Source organism: Candida albicans, chromosome 1 (genome assembly GCF_000182965.3).
Source record: "Candida albicans SC5314 chromosome 1, complete sequence".
Lineage (NCBI taxonomy): Eukaryota > Fungi > Ascomycota > Pichiomycetes > Serinales > Debaryomycetaceae > Candida > Candida albicans.
Genome location: NC_032089.1, coordinates 1479597 through 1497562, shown reverse-complemented (window position 1 = coordinate 1497562; position 17966 = coordinate 1479597). Strand labels below are relative to the sequence as shown.

Here is a 17966-nt window from a genome sequence, read left to right as displayed (position 1 = left end):
TCTATCTCTATCTCTCTTTATCTTTTTTTTATAGTTGCTTATATATATAACACGGCAATACAAAATATATCTAAGCAATTCATACTAATTACAATTTCTCTCTTAGACTTGTTTTATCCCAAACTTTTTCCTGTTTAAAAGATTCGCTTAAGAATCTTTTGATTCCCGAGCTTCCTGATCTAAACATCAATTATACGTGCATTACTTCATGTAATCGGCTTTTATTTAACTTTTTCCACAGTTCCCACAACTAGACCTCATATTAAAGATGTATAACTAAAAAAAAAAACGTTGTGCGAAACTACCAAATAAAAATAACTTCCGCACTTTGGATACATCTTTCCCAAAAAAAATAAAAAAAAAATTATCAGTCATATATCCATAACCAACCATATAAAACATTCCGAACAAGGTATTAGAAATAATTATTTTCTATCAACCAACACCCACATAAATCATTCCTTCATTTACTTATATATAATCCGATTCTTGTACAATGGATTCACAAGAGCCTTCGGAGGAAAAGAAAATTGCAAATGCATTAATTAATTCAGATACCATTCCACTTGACTTACAACCACCATCCTCACCATCAGTTTCGTCGCCGATGACATCCACCAGAAGCAATCTAGAAACCCTGAGTCCATTAAATACCAATACATCTTTAAACCCCCGTCAGAAAAGGGCGTCTTTGGCTTGTATAAGATGTCGAACACGTCATATTCGGTGTCCTGGAGGTGACCCCTGTAGGAAATGTCAATTGGCAAAATCGAAATGTGAATATGTTGAAGCCGACAAAAAAATTGTTGTATCAATGAAGTATCTTTCCAAACTACATGACGAAATAGCAAGATTGAAAAAAGATAATGCTGGATTAAGAAATAATTTAAAAGAACAAGAATTGAAACGGGTTGACGCACAACAGGGAAGACCCCAATTTGCAAATACAACACCAGCCAACCGAGTTTCTCCCCTATCCATGGCTTCGAATGTAATGGGGTCCCAGAACTTTTCTCAACCACATTCCCAAACACCTCAAACAATACCTTCGTCCTTAACACAAACACCATTAGCAAATGGAGAAGTGATTCATCCGTCGTTGGATAAATACGGAAGATTAATTCAGTCACGTACAGGTGAAAAAGTATATGTTGGGTCATCATCTATGACGTTGTTCGGATTGGAAATTCAGAATATGGTCCCATCATTTGTTTCAAGCTCGCTTCTACTGAACACAAGTTCTTCTACCACCCCAGCTCCATCACCCAGTAGTAGTGATCAAACACTTCCACCGCCACCAACACAACAACAACAACTGCACCAATTACCAAACAATTCATCACCCAAACAAGAACATTACCAGGGAAAAAGAGAATCCAAGATTTTAGAGAAAGAGGGTAACGCCTACAAGATTACTTTATCCAAAACCAAAACGAGACCAGGATTGTCGATTAACTTTGAACTACCGTCGTACTCTTATGCGATGTTATTGGTTGATACATTTATCAATTACAATGACGGATGCTTTTATTTTTTCAATGAAGGGTTAATCAAGCGATTTCTAATGAACTTGTACTCTGGTAAGGCAGTTGAAAACAAACGAATATTACGACGCAATACTCTCCAAACAAAAAGTCCCGATCAGGATGAAAATACTATCAAAAAAGATACTGATGATGAGACGATTCTAGAAACCATTTGGTTTTGCAAAATCTTACTTATATTTGCCATTGGGGAAATGTACTTGGGGACAGAATCCAGCACACATGCCCGAAGACAAAAATTGGAGAATATGAAACGTAGCAAAGAAAAGCGGGAAAAACATGCATTACCTGGCTCAGCATTTTTCTATCAAGCTTCAGAATTATTTACTGGTCTTTTTGCTTCGGGTGCTATTGATAATATCACCAAAGATGGTGGTATCGAAGTCATGCTTCTATATGCATTTTATTTGCAAGTGGCTGATTGTACAATAGCATCGTATTTTTATTTTGGGTTAGCCTTGAGAGCAGCATTGATTTTGGGCTGGCATGTTGATGCAGACAAAGAGAATTTGAATCGATTTGAATTGGAACATAGAAGAAGGATATGGTGGACTGTGTACATGTATGAACGAATGCTATCATCGAAAGCCGGATTACCCTTGAGTTTTGCTGACGATTCAGTATCAACTGAATTACCAATTGATTTCAAAATTGATTTGACAGATTTCCCTAGAGATGAACACGATGTTAGAGGGTATTATATTTTCCCACCAGCAGACTATATTAACAATTGTGTCACGATTACCCAAATAAATGCGGTTATTTTGTCATCGTTGTATACCAAACAACCGTCTTTCAACATTTTGCCGGTGGTTACTGATTTGGTTCAAAGGTTAATGGCATGGAAAACATCTTTACCTAAATATCTTGATGTTGATTATTCAGTTGATAATCCTAAAGTATCACGATTAGTGACCAACTTAATGACAGAATATTTCCAAGGGATTAATTTAGCGGTGCGTCCATTATTATTTCATTTTGCAACTAAGAAATTGAAAGAATTGCAAATGCAAAATACTCAAAATAAGTATATTGATTTGACAAAATATTCAAAGAACGTTTTAACATTATTGAATGCATCATTCCAGGCGTCAATAAACACTATCAAAAGTATATGGTCTCTTCTTCAAGACAATATGGTGGCATTATTTGGTTGGATGGATAGAGAGTATCTATTCACTTCAGCTTCAACGTTGATATTGTTCAATGCTTCTTTTGGTGTTCATGAAGCAACCAGAGATCATTTGGATCATGCATTGATTTTGTTTACGAAAATGAAAAGATTGGGCAATTATCCTGCAGCTCTTAGACGTGCACAGTTGTTGAAATTAATCAATGTGTTGGATTTCAATGGAGTCATGGCAGAGTTATTAGAAAAGCATGATGATGACAATAATAATAACAACAACAACACTAGCAGCAGAAGCAGTAGCAACAACAGCAAGACATTGCCGGGATCGGCAATTACAAATACCTCCGACAATAACGTAGAGCCATTTTTGAACCCACCACCTATTAGACCAGGTGATTTGGACTTTTTGCAATTTACAAATGTGCAAGGAAACGAAGGAACTGATGGTATGGATGGTGTTTCTAATGCTAATGTTGGAGTGGTTGGTATTGGCGATGTTTATGCCAATCAAGATTTGACTGGTATTGAAGGTCTTACGTATCTAGATGCTGAACAAAAGTTATGGAGTGATATTACGAATGAGGCTGGTTGGTTAAATATGCATTCTGCCGAAAAGGATACCAATATAACGGAAAGAGATCCATTGGATGAAGGCTTTATATTTAATACTGCATCGCCTGATGTTGGCACTAGTGTCCATTCAGGGTATTCAAACTTGATAAACCATGAATTTCAAGATTTCATGGATCAATCTTAGAGTGATTGTGCGGGAGTGAGGCAAATATATATTTATGTCTGTACATTTATTCTGTGATGGTAATAAAATTTTCTATATAATACAATATATTACAAAAACAAAATTAATATCAAAATAAGAAATCTTGAGATATAGGCGTATTCTCATTGGCCTGTTGTAATATCTGTTGAGGGGAAAGTGTAGACAACTGGAACGAACCATTATTGTAGTTAGGGTTAAAATCACCAGGACCTGTTCCACCAAGACTGTCACTGGATGGGTTAAACCCATCTGTTAAAAGCAAGTCGTCAAAAGATTGTGATTGCTGAGGCTGTTGAGGTTGTTGAAGTTGTTGAGGCTGTTGCGGGAGCTGTTGTTGTTGAAGCTGCTGTTGAAATTGTTGTTGGAGTTGCTGCTGTGGTGGTATTGGCGGCGGTTGTTGTTGCTGTGGTGGTGGTGGAGCTCTTTGAGGTATAATTTGAGGACCTGATTCTGAACCTGTAGATAGTTGGCGGAAACTTTGTTGTTGCACAGGTTGAGACGGAACATTAGAAGGGAGTTGAAGTCCTTGCTGTTGTTGAAGTGAAGGTTGGGATTGCGGTTGCGGTTGAGGTGGGAGTTGTTGATGAAGTGAATGTTGTTGTGGCGGAGGTTGATTTTGCTGTGGTGCCGGAAATGCCTGCTGCTTTCTACTCTCTTCAAATTTAATTTTAAAATATTGCACTGCCTCGGGATACAACTCTTGAAGCTTTGAATATAATTGATTCAATTCAGGCATATCTGGAGGGGCAGACAATATCATAGGGAAACTTGCCTTGGCTGCCACAGGCAGATGCTGTGTCGAATGGTATTTTTCATATAAATAGTTCAAAGTAGCCAAGTTGCATTGGAGTCTTCTAATATAATTATTGTATACATTTGATAACATGGCCCTATTTTCTGGTGTCATTTGTTGCATCAATTGTTGATTATTTAGCATGGTATTATATATATTACAACATTTTTTTATCAAGTGAGTATTAATCAAAAGCAAGCAGGTTACTCTATCCCTATCTAGTGATAATGGTGCCCTATCTGAAAAATCCATAGCTGGTTATTACTGTTAATATACTAAATAGATTGTTGTGTTTTCTTGTTTGTTTATTTGTTTTGCTGAAAAGGAATTTTTTTAAAGCACCAAAAAAATTTGAGGATTTTTTTTTTGTTGTTTTTCTTCCCTTTTTTTTTTTCCGAATTCGTTCTGACTATGTTTTTTTTTTCCTTTTTGTCATACATTTCGTTACTTTCAACGGCTGTAAAATCTATTTCTCAATATGTCATATCCCTTCATTATTTCTTGAATTTCTATGCAAAACATCAATCTGTCTATTTACACGACTATTCCTATAACTTTGTACAAAACTATTCAACTAAATCAAATTAAAATTTATATTCTTCAACAATGGAGTCCACTCTATTGCCCACTGCACGTCTCATTCCAATTAAAGTCATATCAAATGTTGCTCTACCTCGTGTCAATGCTCTTAACTTGGATAAATAACCGATCATTTCTCTCAACGGAGTTTCAGCAACAATAATCTTCTTATTGGCAATATCGTCAAACTTGCTGACATTTTTCTTTATAGTATAATCCGGTGGTACATATACTTTTGCCGCTTCATCTTTGGCCCACGCAGCAGTTTCCAAGTTTTGAGTGGACTGGTCCTGTATTTCAACAATCATGGCTTTACACCTTTGAGTCAAATCATGTGACACTTCACCTAAGTCATTGGAATCCACATACACTTTTGTGCTCATTATAGGCTCAAGTATAGAAAAGTCTTTTTTTTCATCTTTGAGAGACTGAACTGCTTGACGCGAAGCATTCATCAAATTCAAAGCTTGTTCTTGAGCTACCTCCACAGGTACATTCCAGCGGTTTACAGTAACCAATGTTGAATGCAATGGGAAACCCAAAATAGGACCTCCCATTTGAAGAGCTGTCAAACAACCATTTAAAATGGCTTCCTTTAATTCTTCTAGATTATTCTCACACTTCCACCTTCTTTCATCAATAGTGGCTCGTACGTGTTCGGACAGCGCAGTCTCACTCAATAGTATGACATTGTTGTCTTCTTCAATCACTAATGCACCTTCTTGGCCAACATAATCTCTAGCATCCTCAATATGTGATAAAGTCACGGCCACTTCAATTTCTTCATTAGTGATAACAGCCTCCTTTTCTCTTTTCCCAACAAATGATTCTTTGTACGATACAACGACATCCTTCAAGTTTACTTTTGCCTTCATGTCGTTAACCAATCTTTCCCTGACAATATCCAAATGCAATTCACCCATTCCACTTAACACTACTTGTCCCATCTCTTTATCCAAATGAACTTTCAATGAAGGATCCTCACGAATGAGTGTTTCAACACATTGTTTCATGTATGCCTCATCTCCAGCCGTATGAGGTTCAATGGCAGCATTAAATAAAGGAGGTGGGATATCGATGGGCAACAACCTATAAGCCGAATCTTTTGCCGTAAAGTTCCGTTTTGCCACTGCACTAGACACAAGAGTGTCTCCGGTTTGAAAATCAGTCTCGTAACCGGGAATGACACCTATGTTACCAGCACTAATACTCTTCACTTCTTCTGGACTGTCCCCATGCATAACCAATAGCTTTCTTATAAGTAGCTTTTTGCCTGTTCTTGTATTTATCAAGTTTGATGCTGCGTTAAGTTTGCCACTGTATACTCTTACAAATGTCATTGGGCCACGAGTAGAATGTGTCATCACTTTGAATGCCAATGCAAGAGTCAAGTTGTTATCATTTGCAACCACGAGGCCCTTTTCACCATCAACTTTCTTTGTCACGTCTTTGCCGTTCTTGGTTATCTGTGGTAAACTTGTTTCCAATGGAGATGGCAAGTATTTTGTGATTCCGTCCATTAGCGGCTGAACACCTATATTTCTGAATGATGCACCACAAAAAACTGGCGTCAAATAATTGTCAATCGTGGCCTTTCTGATCACTTGGTCCAACAACATGGGTGGTATCTTTAAATAGTTCTCATCATGCTCTAAAAACGAATCAATAATTCTTTCGTCATACTCGCCAAGTGTCTCCACCATAGATTCTCGGGATTTTTCTAAAATCTGTAACAAATCTGGTGTTGTTTCATCAATATTTACTACTGATATTTCGTTGCCATTGGCATCCGTTTCATTCCATTTCAACAATTTTTGATGTATCACATCAATCACCCCTTTGAATTCCAAATCACTCTCTTTGTTTGTTTCAAAGTATGGTAGGTTACAAAGTACAACTCTTGTTTCTAATTTCTGAATGACTTCTTGCACAGTCCTGCTGAAACCGGCACCAGGGCGATCCATCTTGTTGACGTATACAACCTTTGGCAAGTTTAATGCGCTTGCTTGCTTCCAAACTTTTTCTGTCTGTGCCTCTACTCCAGCCACTGCATCTAGAATAGTAACTGCCCCATCTAGTACTCTCAAAGATCTAATGACTTCAAATGTGAAATCAGCATGTCCTGGGGTGTCAATAATATTGATTTTGTGTTGGTTCCATGGAAGGGTAATTGCCGCCAGTTGAATAGTTATTCCTCTTTCTCTCTCAGAAGGCAAATAATCTGTTACTGTGTCACCTTCATCCACATTTCCGATTCTTTTGGTTCTCCCACTGTAGTAGATCATACGCTCGGTTGTAGTTGTTTTCCCAGCATCGATATGGGCTATGATACCAATATTTCTTGTCTTTGCAGCTCCAATGCTATTGACAGTCGAATAAGATCTGGAAAGCTGTTTCCAGGTTTGAAAAACATACTTTCGACAAAACATGAGCGTGATTTAACGTAGATAAGGAATATCCGGACAAAGTGGATTTGAATTGTATTTCATTTCTCATAAATTTTTTTTTTTTTTTCACCATCTTGTTTGTTTGTAGATGCGGTAAACAATTCTCTGGGGGCTACAACTAAAAAGTAGGAACAGTAAATAATTTTCAATATTAGGGACTTTGAGCCCTTCCAACTCAAATGTTTGGATAACTGTGTTCTATGACTAAATTTATCGAAATGTTAAGCTGTAATAACAAAAGAGTAATTAATTATCAAATTTTCCATTTTATGTATTTTTTGTAAAAATATGAACCAAACTTTTGCAGCAAATGACAAATTCCACAATATATTTATTGTTAGATACTTATGCGACTACACTACTCCCATATCAAATCAATATTCTAAATACAAAACAGCTTTAAACGAGCTTGAGCCAGTCTGATATACTTCTACCACCAAAATGTAAACAAAATTCACCTTTATCAATCCCCGTTCTTTCATATAACTATATTTTGACAATGAACTTCCGATAAACGAAGTCTTGGTAGCACATCCTCATCTAAAAGCTGAGCACAGCTACGACTCTATACTGGAGGGTTGACCGAGTTGGTCTAAGGTGACAGACTTAAGGTGAAGGTTCAAATCCTTCTTTGCCAGAGTAATCTGTTGGTCAGTTGACCGCGCGAGTTCGAATCTCGCATCCTTCATTATTTTTTTTTAAAGCCATTAAATGGTGAAACTGTGGGTTGCTGTTGTTCTATACATAGTTTTATTTTTGCAAAACAATATAGATTTTGGGTTTTGCAAACCTTAAATCAGTAAGACGAGATCTGCAACAATGTGGCTCAGATATGACCGAGAATGCACCTTATTACCGCTAGAGTTTTTTCAACTTGATGACTTTTTTTTCTCGGTACATCGGTCCGCGTGTGGGGTGGCCTTCCGTTTTATTACACTTTCTTTCTAGCTTATAAATCTTTGTTTTTCCATCTTTTGTGTACTTCAAAATTTTTTTTTCCAATTTACCGGCTTTCTTTCTATTAACTAATTAATTACAAACTGTTGCTTATTAAAAAAAGCTTCATGCAAAAGCACATATAAACTGAAGGATCTACCACTACAAGAAGTTGTTGAAAATAGTTAAACAAATTAACACACACTCATCAAGATGATAAAAACGAAAAAAAACCTATCATCGGAAGAGACCACGGATTCCATCGAACTTCAACAGCCTGATACAAGCCCCGAGCAATTGGAATCTGCTACCGAAAAACAGGAGCACGACCCTGACATTGACGGTGGGTATGCTTGGATCATATTGTTTGCTTGTGTTCTATTCAATTTCTGTACTTGGGGAATGAATTCAGGATTTGCAATTTATTTTGCCAATTACTTATCACAGGGCACATTCAAAGGAGCCGACAAAATGGACTATAGTTATATTGGAGGAATGGCATTTGGTGTCGGCATATTTTTTTCTCCAGTAATCACTGTCTTGATGGGAGTATTGGGATTTAGATCAGTGCTTATCATCGGTAATTGTCTTCAGTTTGCTTCTTTGATGTTGGCCAGTTGGTCAACAAAACTTTGGCAGTTGTACTTGACCCAAGGATTAATGCAGAGTTTTGGCTTAGCATTTATTTCAATCCCGACAATCACAATCTTGCCACAATTTTTCAAGAAAAAAAGAGTGCTAGCTGGTGGAATAGGTTCTGCTGGATCTGGTTTGGGGGGTATTGTTTTCAACTTGGCAATGCAAAAAGTTGTTGACACCAAGAATGTGCATTGGGCTTTAAGGGCACAAAGTATAATTGCATTTGGATTGACTTGGATTGCTATTGTGCTTGTCAAAACAAAGAATTCAAAACATAATATCCAATTCAAGCTATTTGATTTCGGTGTAATAAAAACGGCTCCATTCTGGTTGTTGATTTTTTTCATCATCACGTGTATATTTGGGTATGTCATCGTTTTATACACATTGGCAAACTTCACCACTAGTTTGGGTTACACCGAACGTGAAGGTTCTTATGTTTCAGCCACCATTCAAATTGGCTCGTGTGTAGGCAGGCCATTGATGGGATTGTTGTCAGACAAATATGGAGGGGCCACAGTAGCATCGGTCGGTTACTTTATTGCTGGTATTTTTTGCTTAGCAATGTGGATTCCTGTAAGAAATCTTGCTACCGTGATCATATTTGCTCTTATAATGGGGGCAATAATGGGTGCTATTTACGGAATGATTGCACCAGTAGTGGCCAGGTTGTTTGGGATTCTGAAAATGAATGTTGTCTTTTCCCAGATATGGAGTTTTATGGGGGTTGCCGGTTTGTTCTCGCCAGTCATAGGTGTGAAGCTCACAAAAGGCAGTGGTGTGGGAATTGACCCAACAAGATATGTAAACTGTTCAATTTTTACAGGAGTGTGTTTTATTGTTTGCTCCGCAACTTTATTGATAATACGAGGTTACGTCAATGCTCGTGATCGTATGATGGAAAAAGAAGGACACACGGATTCAGACTTGGCAGACTACACGGGCGTAACAGTACCGTTTGGAAGTGTCTTCCCGCTTTGTTTGGCAAAGAGTCACGAAAAAATATAAACGCGTACACAAAATAATAATAATAACCTTATATAGTTTCACATTTTGTAGGGGACACGAATGTAAGCTTTTTTTTTTTTTCCTTAATCAGGCAAGTCTGGAAACACTGAAAAACAACTACAACCCGGGTGAAGAGCTTTCTCCTTTTTCAAGCTACGAAAGATTATATAAATAAATATACTAGCCCTGTTGCCTTCGTTTTTTTTTCATCCCCCCTTAACCAAGCATAGTTATAATGTCAACTGAATCTACTGCACCAGCAATCAACAGATTAGTATTGTTGTATGACAAGCCAAAGTACTATCATACGATTATGCTCCTAAAAGAGCTAAGAGAGTTGGAGAATAACTTTATAACTGTAATTGAGATAGAAACTATTGACAAATTCCTTAAAGAGACGACAATAACATCAGTCAAATTTCAGCATTTACACATGTGCATCGAGTACAATGACCAATTCAAGGCTAATTTGCAAAAATTTATAAATTTCTTGAAGAACAATCAAAAAATGATCGATGATATTGGGGACCTTTCTTATCATATTCATTTTGAACCTGGTAAAAAATGGAAAGAGTACACCAAATCGGAAGTGAAAAAGTATACTGAGTTCTTGAAGGTGCTTCGTGACGCCGGAGCCAGTAAAGTGGTCCATTGTTCGGTGATAAACAAGTACGACATGGATACAGTGTATATCACAGAGAAAGAGGACCTAGCTAAACTTGGTAAGGAGATTCAACTGGACATTGACTTTTGGGAAAATCTTGAAATCCTAGACTATGGAGAAAGCAGTATTCGATTTTTGCCAGGGGTGAAATTACCAGACTCTTTGAAGATTTTGAATATCGGAGGTGGGTACGCCTTGGAGACTTTAGCCGGATTCAAGATGCCGCCAAAACTTGAGCAGTTATCTGCTGGACAGGGAGCAATGCCCTCAATTGATGATATTGTTTTCCCACCTACTTTAAAGAGTTTGGAGATTCCCGAAAACAAGATATATTTCCTAGACTATGTGAAGTTCCCTCCTTCGTTAAAGGATCTCGATGTTTCTCAAAACCGAATTGAATCCTTAAAAGATGTTAACTTCCCGAGTGGCCTAGAGACACTCAGTCTCTGTTTCAATCCAATCGAGAGCTTAAAAGGAGTCAAGTTTCCTGAGTCGCTACAGTTATTGGACATCTCCAACATTCCCAATGAATCTATGGCAGGTGTCAAATTTCCGGAGCTGTTAGAAGTGTTGAACTTACAGTCGTCCATGACAACTACTAGAGGTTTGAAACTACCCCAGCATTTGAAGCATTTGATTTTAAGTGGAAATGGGATCAATAGCATAAATCCACTAAAATTGCCAAACACTATTGAAATTTTGTACTTGAATCAAAACCACATCAAAACTTTGAACAAGGTCGTTTTCCCTCCCAAATTGCGTGAACTATATTTGGGGGTCAATCTTATCACGACTTTGAAAAATGTAGCGTTCCCTGCTACAATCGAAGTTCTAGATTTTGAACAGGATCCGTTCTTTTATGAAAACGACAAGCACATCACTACATTAAAGGATGTAATTTTGCCGCCAAATTTGAAAACATTGAAATTATCGTACCACGGGATAAAAACTATTGAATCGTTCGAGTTTCCTGCTAGTTTGCGATACCTTAGTCTAGCTTACAATGAACTTCGGTTAATTAGAAATGTCAAGTTTGGAAATCACTTGAAAACTTTAGATTTGAGTGGCAATCAGGATTTGCAGAGTCTTGACAATGTAATTATCCCTGAATCAGTCACAGAGTTGAGAGTTCCGCCTCAATTGGTTGCCAATTTGCCAGCCTATGTTATTGAAAGAGCGAATGAAAATAGACTTATCATCAAGAAAGATGATATTGAGTCTGAGTAGTGGTACGGAGTGTATATTTACATATGAGCCAGTCTTTTTTTTCATTGATTTTTGTATTTCTTTTCTCTTTATTTTAGTATACAAAGAATAAAATTCGTGTGTACAATCTTGCCTAGTCTATTTCTTTTCCCTATCTACTGTACAAAATGCATTATGCGTCATCTTCCTCGTCAGATGAATCTTTGTCTTCGGCTTCTCTTCTTTGCAACATACGTTCTAATTCTGCATCTTCGTTAGCCGAAACAGCCTTTGGAGGCATACTGACTTTACAGTTACCGCCGCTAGCTTCAATTGATTCGGTGATTTTTTCAATGGCTTTTTCTAAAAGTTTGACACCTTCATTCTTATCCAAGGCTTGAACAGTAATGAAGTACAATGGAGCAGCCACCAATTTAGCCTTGACTTGCATTTGTGAAGTTGAGACGCTCTCAGCAGCTTTTAAAGCTTCCTTTATAGCATCTATACCTTCGTAACTAAAACACGAGACATCAACATCGGCTCTGATGTTAATTGCCTGAGGTGTTAATCTTCTTGAAATGTATAACTTTAATTCTTCCAATACGTCCTTTGAAGGTACATCGACACTGTCAAAAACAGAAGGATCGGTGATAGATATCTTGAAAGCATCATACGCATGACCATACTTTCTACTTAAGGGCCACCCAATGGTTTCATATAATCTTTCCAAAGGAATGTTAAATTTTTCGGCACAATGTCTCAAGATGGAGTGGACAGCTTTTGATTTATTATATCTTTCATCACACTTCACTATATCTTCAGCTGAAACAACTTTTTTGGACAAATCAATGTATCCCTTTTCCTTGTCAACTCTCAATACTACGGCCACTTCGTTCTTACCGACACGGATCAATTTTTGGATAGAACGAATACGTCTTCTCGACAATTCCGATAATAACACCATCCCTTCGATATTGTCATATTCTAACAACTTCACGTATGCACCCATCTCGGCAATTTCCTGGACGTTGACCATAACAACTTCATCCACTTCTGGATACTTGTTTTCATAAAATCTGCAATTTGTTGTACTCATCCTTTATGTTTCTAAGTGATTTTGGATATATAAGGTTTGGATTGGAAATTGATTTTAAAAGGAAAAAAATTTTTTTGTGACTGAAAAATTCAGAAAAAAAAAATGGATACCATACACACGACCTTATATTTGATGTACACTTTGTTACATTCATAGCATTCCATCCTAGAAGCAAGCTTACAAATAGGAATATAAATGAGATTCTAAGCAAAAGCAAGAGCAATCATACTATTTTACAATAAAGAAAAGATACGGCTGTGATGTTTTTATCACTTTCACAAGACTTGGAAGGAAAGAGAAATTAATAAAGTGATACTGATAAACAACACATCAACTTTGATTAATAGCCAGAACCACATTGATAATTGGAGGTAATTAATTTCAAACTGATGGCAACGTGTTTTGCAACCAAATTAACTCAGAATTGATTGAAATGTGCACACGGCTAATTTCTTAGGAACCATATTGACAATTTCACTATTATTTGTATACTATATATACCCACATTTTTTCGAGATATTGTTTCAAAGGAGCTAGTAAATGTTTTTTACCTAGTCATTATAAGCATTGAATTGTTCAAAAGCCCTTTGTCTAACTTGAAAATGAACTTGACAGTTTGTGTGATTGCAATAATTTTAGAACACTTGTATAACGAGACAGCCAAAATTTGGCGATCGTTGGGTCAATGGTGAAGTGGCGATCATGCTCCATTAGGGATTTTACTACTGTTCTTGTAACTGTGTGAAATCTGAATTTGGTGTGGTCCCGGGTTCGATTCCCGGTTGACCCCGCGTATCAAGCTTATTTTTTTGCAATTATTGCGTTGCGTGTTCCACTCTTTTCTTTTTCTATTTCTGCATTGCTGTGTAGTCTTTATTAGACTCAAAGCATTATGTTTGGTCCAATTCATTGTTCTGTATAAGCAACGAGATCAATAAGAATCATGTAGTTTGACACCAAAACTGAATCCTCTGTTAGCATCATCTCCTTACATACTGGTAATGCGAATACTGTTTTTGCTTTGCATGTTCAAACAATTGAAATTTGAGTATGATGTAATACAAGATTCAAATAGATACATCAGACCACCACGACTACGGCTAGCTTGTATATTTGCTACCGACATGTTTTATCTCCGCTGTTCAACAAAATTTCGTACGAAAATGAATGCAGAGACGAAATTCAAGTCTTCACGGAAGAAGGAAACTAAAGGTGTACAAGGGTAAAGTACAACTACCAACGCTAATCCTACAATATGCTTGTTCTGGGGAACTACAATAATTGAATGAGCCTATTCCATGGATACTGACAAAAAAAAAGTAAGCTGGTCATCAATAAAAGAAGTTCACATTTTATGAGCAACATATATACAACAAGTAATTGCTGGGTTGTTGTTGTCGTCTACGACCTAAATAGATATAAGAAGATATCTTGGTTGTTCTAAATTTGGAAATCAGTTGTGGATCCCCTATATATTCAACTTGCCAGGGGAACAAGAATAATAATTATAATAGAGAAGGGTCGTTTTTAGTTGCCTAATTCTTATTTTTTTTTTAAACCATTGAAACTTCCAAATTTATCTATTTCGTAGCAATAAACATTTTTCTCTTTCCCCACTCTTCTTGTTTCCGGTAGTTTCACGCTTGCTCTTTTCACCACAGATAATAGTATAGACATCACCTTTACCCAACAAAGGGGACTTTCAAAGTAGCATCATTCCACTCCACTAAATCTGCACGGTTACTCCGCCAAATGGGTTTTTGAGCTGCATGCTATAAATATGGCAGCGAACTCTTCATTCTTTCTAGCAGATAATTGTGCTCCACATAATCAATCATTTATACAATTTTGCATACACGCAGCATCAAAAAAGAAGGGTAGGATAGCATTAATGTGTTTAGCTAATTTATTCCTCTTATTCAGTTTTCATTTACTATATGCCAGGTTCTGCAGCGGATTTCCCTATGTAGTTCCAAGCACGGCCAGATCTACAAATCAAATTTTTCACACAAATCTCGAGCAATTAGTCAATAGTCCAGAGAATAAACAGATTTTTAGCCAGCTCAAGTTCTCCGATCAAGCATTTTACGATCCCCACGATAATGTCGTTGGAACAACCGAGTTCCCAGTTTTCAATCAATACCAAAGACAGCCCTATGTTGCCAATGGATACATTGGAAGCAGAATACCAAACTTAGGACAAGGGTTTACTTACGACCAGCTCACCAACTCACTGACAGCAAACGATGACGACTTGTTGAATGGTTGGCCACTTTTCAATAAGAGATATTCTGGCGCGTTTGTTGCTGGATTTTACGATTTACAAAAAAACACAACAGGAACCAATTTTGCCGAGTTATTAGAAAATGGGTATGAAAGTGTAATAGCTGCTGTGCCACAGTGGACTGCTTTGTCATTGAGTGTCGAAATATTGGGCAAAAAGTATACGCTCGACCCCTCGTTAGAGCATGAAGCAATTGGTGACATCACCAATTATGTCCAAAACATGTCATTGTCGGACGGAATTGTTACTACTCAGTTTACTTGGCTAAATACCTTTGATGTAAAATACGAAATTCTTGCTCATCGTGAGAATATAAATTTGGGATTGGTCAATATGCAAGTCTACAATCCAGGAAATGAAAGCGTACAAGTCATTGTTTCTGATGTGCTTGACTTTAATTCTTCACAAAGATGTCAATTGAATCAAATTTCACACGACAAAAATGGGATTTATGTCACATTCCATCCTCAAGGGTTGAGTTATATTGATGGTGCAATATACTCTACATTATCAGCCAATGGCCAGATTACCAGAGAACAAACTAACGAAACAGTCTTCCAAAATGTTGAACTTACTATTGAGCCCCATTCATGTGTCCAAGTTGCCAAATATGTTGGGATTGCGACTACAGATTTGGATCCAGACTCTTTTAAGACTGCAGATGACGTGTTAAAGTTTGCAAGAAAAGTTTCCCAAAATAAAAAGCATGGCGATGCTACTCAATTAGTTAACTCGCATAGGCTGGCATGGTCAAAGATAATACAAGATGCTCCTTTGGTTACATTTCCAAGTGACTCATTGTTAAACTTGGGAGCAAGAGCTTCGATTTTCCATTTGTTAGCAAACACGAGACCGAATGCCGAGGGTGTTACAGGAGCTCTTGGTGTAAGTGGTTTGAGTTCCGACAGCTATGGTGGAATGGTTTTTTGGGATACAGATTTATGGATGCTTAATGGAATATTACCATTTGCTCCAGACCATATCAAAAGCTTTATAAACTATCGAGTGCATCTTCACCAGCAAGCTATTGACAATGTACCTAGGGGGTATCAAGGTGCGGTATACCCTTGGACAAGCGGTAGATTTGGTAATTGTACAGGAACTGGACCATGCTTGGATTATGAGTACCATATCAATATGGCAGTTGCTATGGCTAGTTGGCAGTTGTACATTAGCGGAGCAGCCGATGATACATTTTTGGAATCTGTAGCATACCCAATCATAAATGATGCTGCAAGTTTCTTAGCTGAATATGTTGTCCACTACAATGATACCCTTGGCAAGTATACGACGAAAAACCTCACCGACCCCGACGAGTTTGCTAACCATGTAGACAATGGCGCATACACCAACACAGGCATAGTTTTGGTAATGAGATGGGCACAGATTGCGGGCAGCATTCTAGGAAAGCAAGTTCCTAAAATTTATCATGACATTGAAACAGCCATGTTTCTTCCAACTGCAGAGAACACACAAAATATAACTTTAGAGTACTCAGGAATGAATTCTTCAGTTGGTATCAAACAGGCAGATGTTATTATGATGACGTATCCCTTAGAAAACGAGTTGATTGACCAAGATCAAGCATACATAAACATGGAGTTCTATTCCATGAAGCAAGTAGGATATGGACCAGCAATGACATTCCCAATATTTTCGATCGTTGCATCAAACTTGGCATTCACTGGATGTGCTTCTCAGTCATACTTGCATAAGGCAATTCAACCTTTCCTCAGGGGACCCTTTGCACAATTTGCAGAACAAAATAATGACGATTATTTAACCAATGGCGGAACGCACCCGGCCTTCCCGTTTTTAACAGCACATGGGGGGTTTTTGCAAGCAATATTACAAGGCTTAACTGGAATGAGATTCGATTACACATTTGAGAATAACAAATTACAGCGTTTATTAAAACTAGATCCAATTGCATTGCCTTGTTTGGGTGAAGGTGTAAGGTTTGACAGTATCAAGTATGACAACCATACTCTTTCGATGGCAATTAACGAAACACATTTCACAATCAAAAATAAGGGAAAAACAACACCCAATGCACGAAACTATGTGACAATTTTATTGGCAGAAAGAAATGCAATGCACGGAAAGTACACCATTAATGACGAAGATGAACAATCCTTTCCTTTGTTTGAGACGAGTGAAAGCTTCCCTGATAGCATATCTGAATGCAACAAAGCAGGCTTTTTTAATATTACTGAAGGTGCATATGGAGACGTCTCTATACTGATTAATGATGGAGACAATACAACAAGCTGGCAAGCCAAATATAACGATACAACAGGTAAGGTTCTTGTTGATTTGAAGTCTTTTAGAAATATTTCTAGTGGAACTTTTATTTGGGGAGACAAACCACCTAAAAGAGTAAAAGTTTCTAAATACTCAGGCAGCAGTTTTACAGCTGTCACCGACTTTTTCGCACAAGTGGATTTTGGTAACGAGTTGTTTAATGAGTATAAATATGCTAACCCAGAAGGAAAATTGCATAACCAAAGCGATGTGTTTGAAGAGGTGTATTCCGGGGATGTGAAGATTTCCGCTCCTTTTGACCCCGAAGAGTATTTCCAGGTTTGGGTTCCAACAAGACACAACATCACGGAAGTGGCTGTGAATCTACAAACCCGTTTTTTGCTAATTGAAGTTGATGAGATTCACAACACAGAAGCCATTGATGGAGATTATGGCGGGGCAAAACTAGCTGAAGTTGTTTTTTATTAAAAGTAAATATTTAGAGTAGATCATTTACTTAATATTGATTTGTATACCTAGAGGTTCATTGTATAGATTCAGAACGATCCGCAATATGGGAAAAGACTCAGATTTCTACATCACCGTTCTCACATAACGCTCAGGGAAAGAAAACGAA

At 37.4% G+C, this 17966-nt stretch overlaps 7 protein-coding genes and 2 non-coding genes across 9 annotated transcripts; 6 read left to right on the top strand and 3 right to left on the bottom strand. All coding sequences in view use genetic code 12, as the record gives it.

The window, feature by feature from the left end:
* Positions 1-496: 496 nt before the first annotated feature.
* On the top strand, positions 497-3433 carry PUT3 (Put3p; the record flags this gene model as incomplete). The annotated part of the gene is made up of 1 exon (XM_713700.1): positions 497-3433. The coding sequence occupies one exon, from the start codon at positions 497-499 to the stop codon at positions 3431-3433; it is 2937 nt and encodes a 978-aa protein (XP_718793.1).
* Positions 3434-3542: 109 nt separating this feature from the next.
* CAALFM_C107010WA (uncharacterized protein) lies at positions 3543-4499 on the bottom strand (the record flags this gene model as incomplete). The annotated part of the gene is made up of 1 exon (XM_713702.2): positions 3543-4499. The coding sequence occupies one exon, from the start codon at positions 4497-4499 to the stop codon at positions 3543-3545; it is 957 nt and encodes a 318-aa protein (XP_718795.1).
* A 332-nt stretch (positions 4500-4831) lies between these two features.
* Positions 4832-7111, bottom strand: MEF2 (Mef2p; the record flags this gene model as incomplete). The annotated part of the gene is made up of 1 exon (XM_713705.2): positions 4832-7111. The coding sequence occupies one exon, from the start codon at positions 7109-7111 to the stop codon at positions 4832-4834; it is 2280 nt and encodes a 759-aa protein (XP_718798.2).
* A 734-nt stretch (positions 7112-7845) lies between these two features.
* tL(UAA)4 lies at positions 7846-7961 on the top strand. The gene is made up of 2 exons: positions 7846-7884; positions 7916-7961. It is a non-coding gene; the product is annotated as a tRNA-Leu (tRNA).
* A 461-nt stretch (positions 7962-8422) lies between these two features.
* On the top strand, positions 8423-9856 carry CAALFM_C106980CA (uncharacterized protein; the record flags this gene model as incomplete). The annotated part of the gene is made up of 1 exon (XM_713706.2): positions 8423-9856. One exon carries the CDS (start codon positions 8423-8425, stop codon positions 9854-9856), a length of 1434 nt encoding a protein of 477 aa, XP_718799.2.
* Positions 9857-10091: 235 nt separating this feature from the next.
* CAALFM_C106970CA (uncharacterized protein) lies at positions 10092-11747 on the top strand (the record flags this gene model as incomplete). The annotated part of the gene is made up of 1 exon (XM_713708.2): positions 10092-11747. The coding sequence occupies one exon, from the start codon at positions 10092-10094 to the stop codon at positions 11745-11747; it is 1656 nt and encodes a 551-aa protein (XP_718801.2).
* A 151-nt stretch (positions 11748-11898) lies between these two features.
* Positions 11899-12801, bottom strand: SUI2 (translation initiation factor eIF2 subunit alpha; the record flags this gene model as incomplete). The annotated part of the gene is made up of 1 exon (XM_713710.2): positions 11899-12801. One exon carries the CDS (start codon positions 12799-12801, stop codon positions 11899-11901), a length of 903 nt encoding a protein of 300 aa, XP_718803.1.
* A 679-nt stretch (positions 12802-13480) lies between these two features.
* On the top strand, positions 13481-13591 carry tP(AGG)1. Its single transcript has 2 exons — positions 13481-13517; positions 13556-13591. It is a non-coding gene; the product is annotated as a tRNA-Pro (tRNA).
* A 990-nt stretch (positions 13592-14581) lies between these two features.
* ATC1 (alpha,alpha-trehalase) lies at positions 14582-17818 on the top strand (the record flags this gene model as incomplete). Its single annotated transcript, XM_713711.2, has 1 exon — positions 14582-17818. The coding sequence occupies one exon, from the start codon at positions 14582-14584 to the stop codon at positions 17816-17818; it is 3237 nt and encodes a 1078-aa protein (XP_718804.2).
* Between the last annotated feature and the right edge of the window lie 148 nt (positions 17819-17966).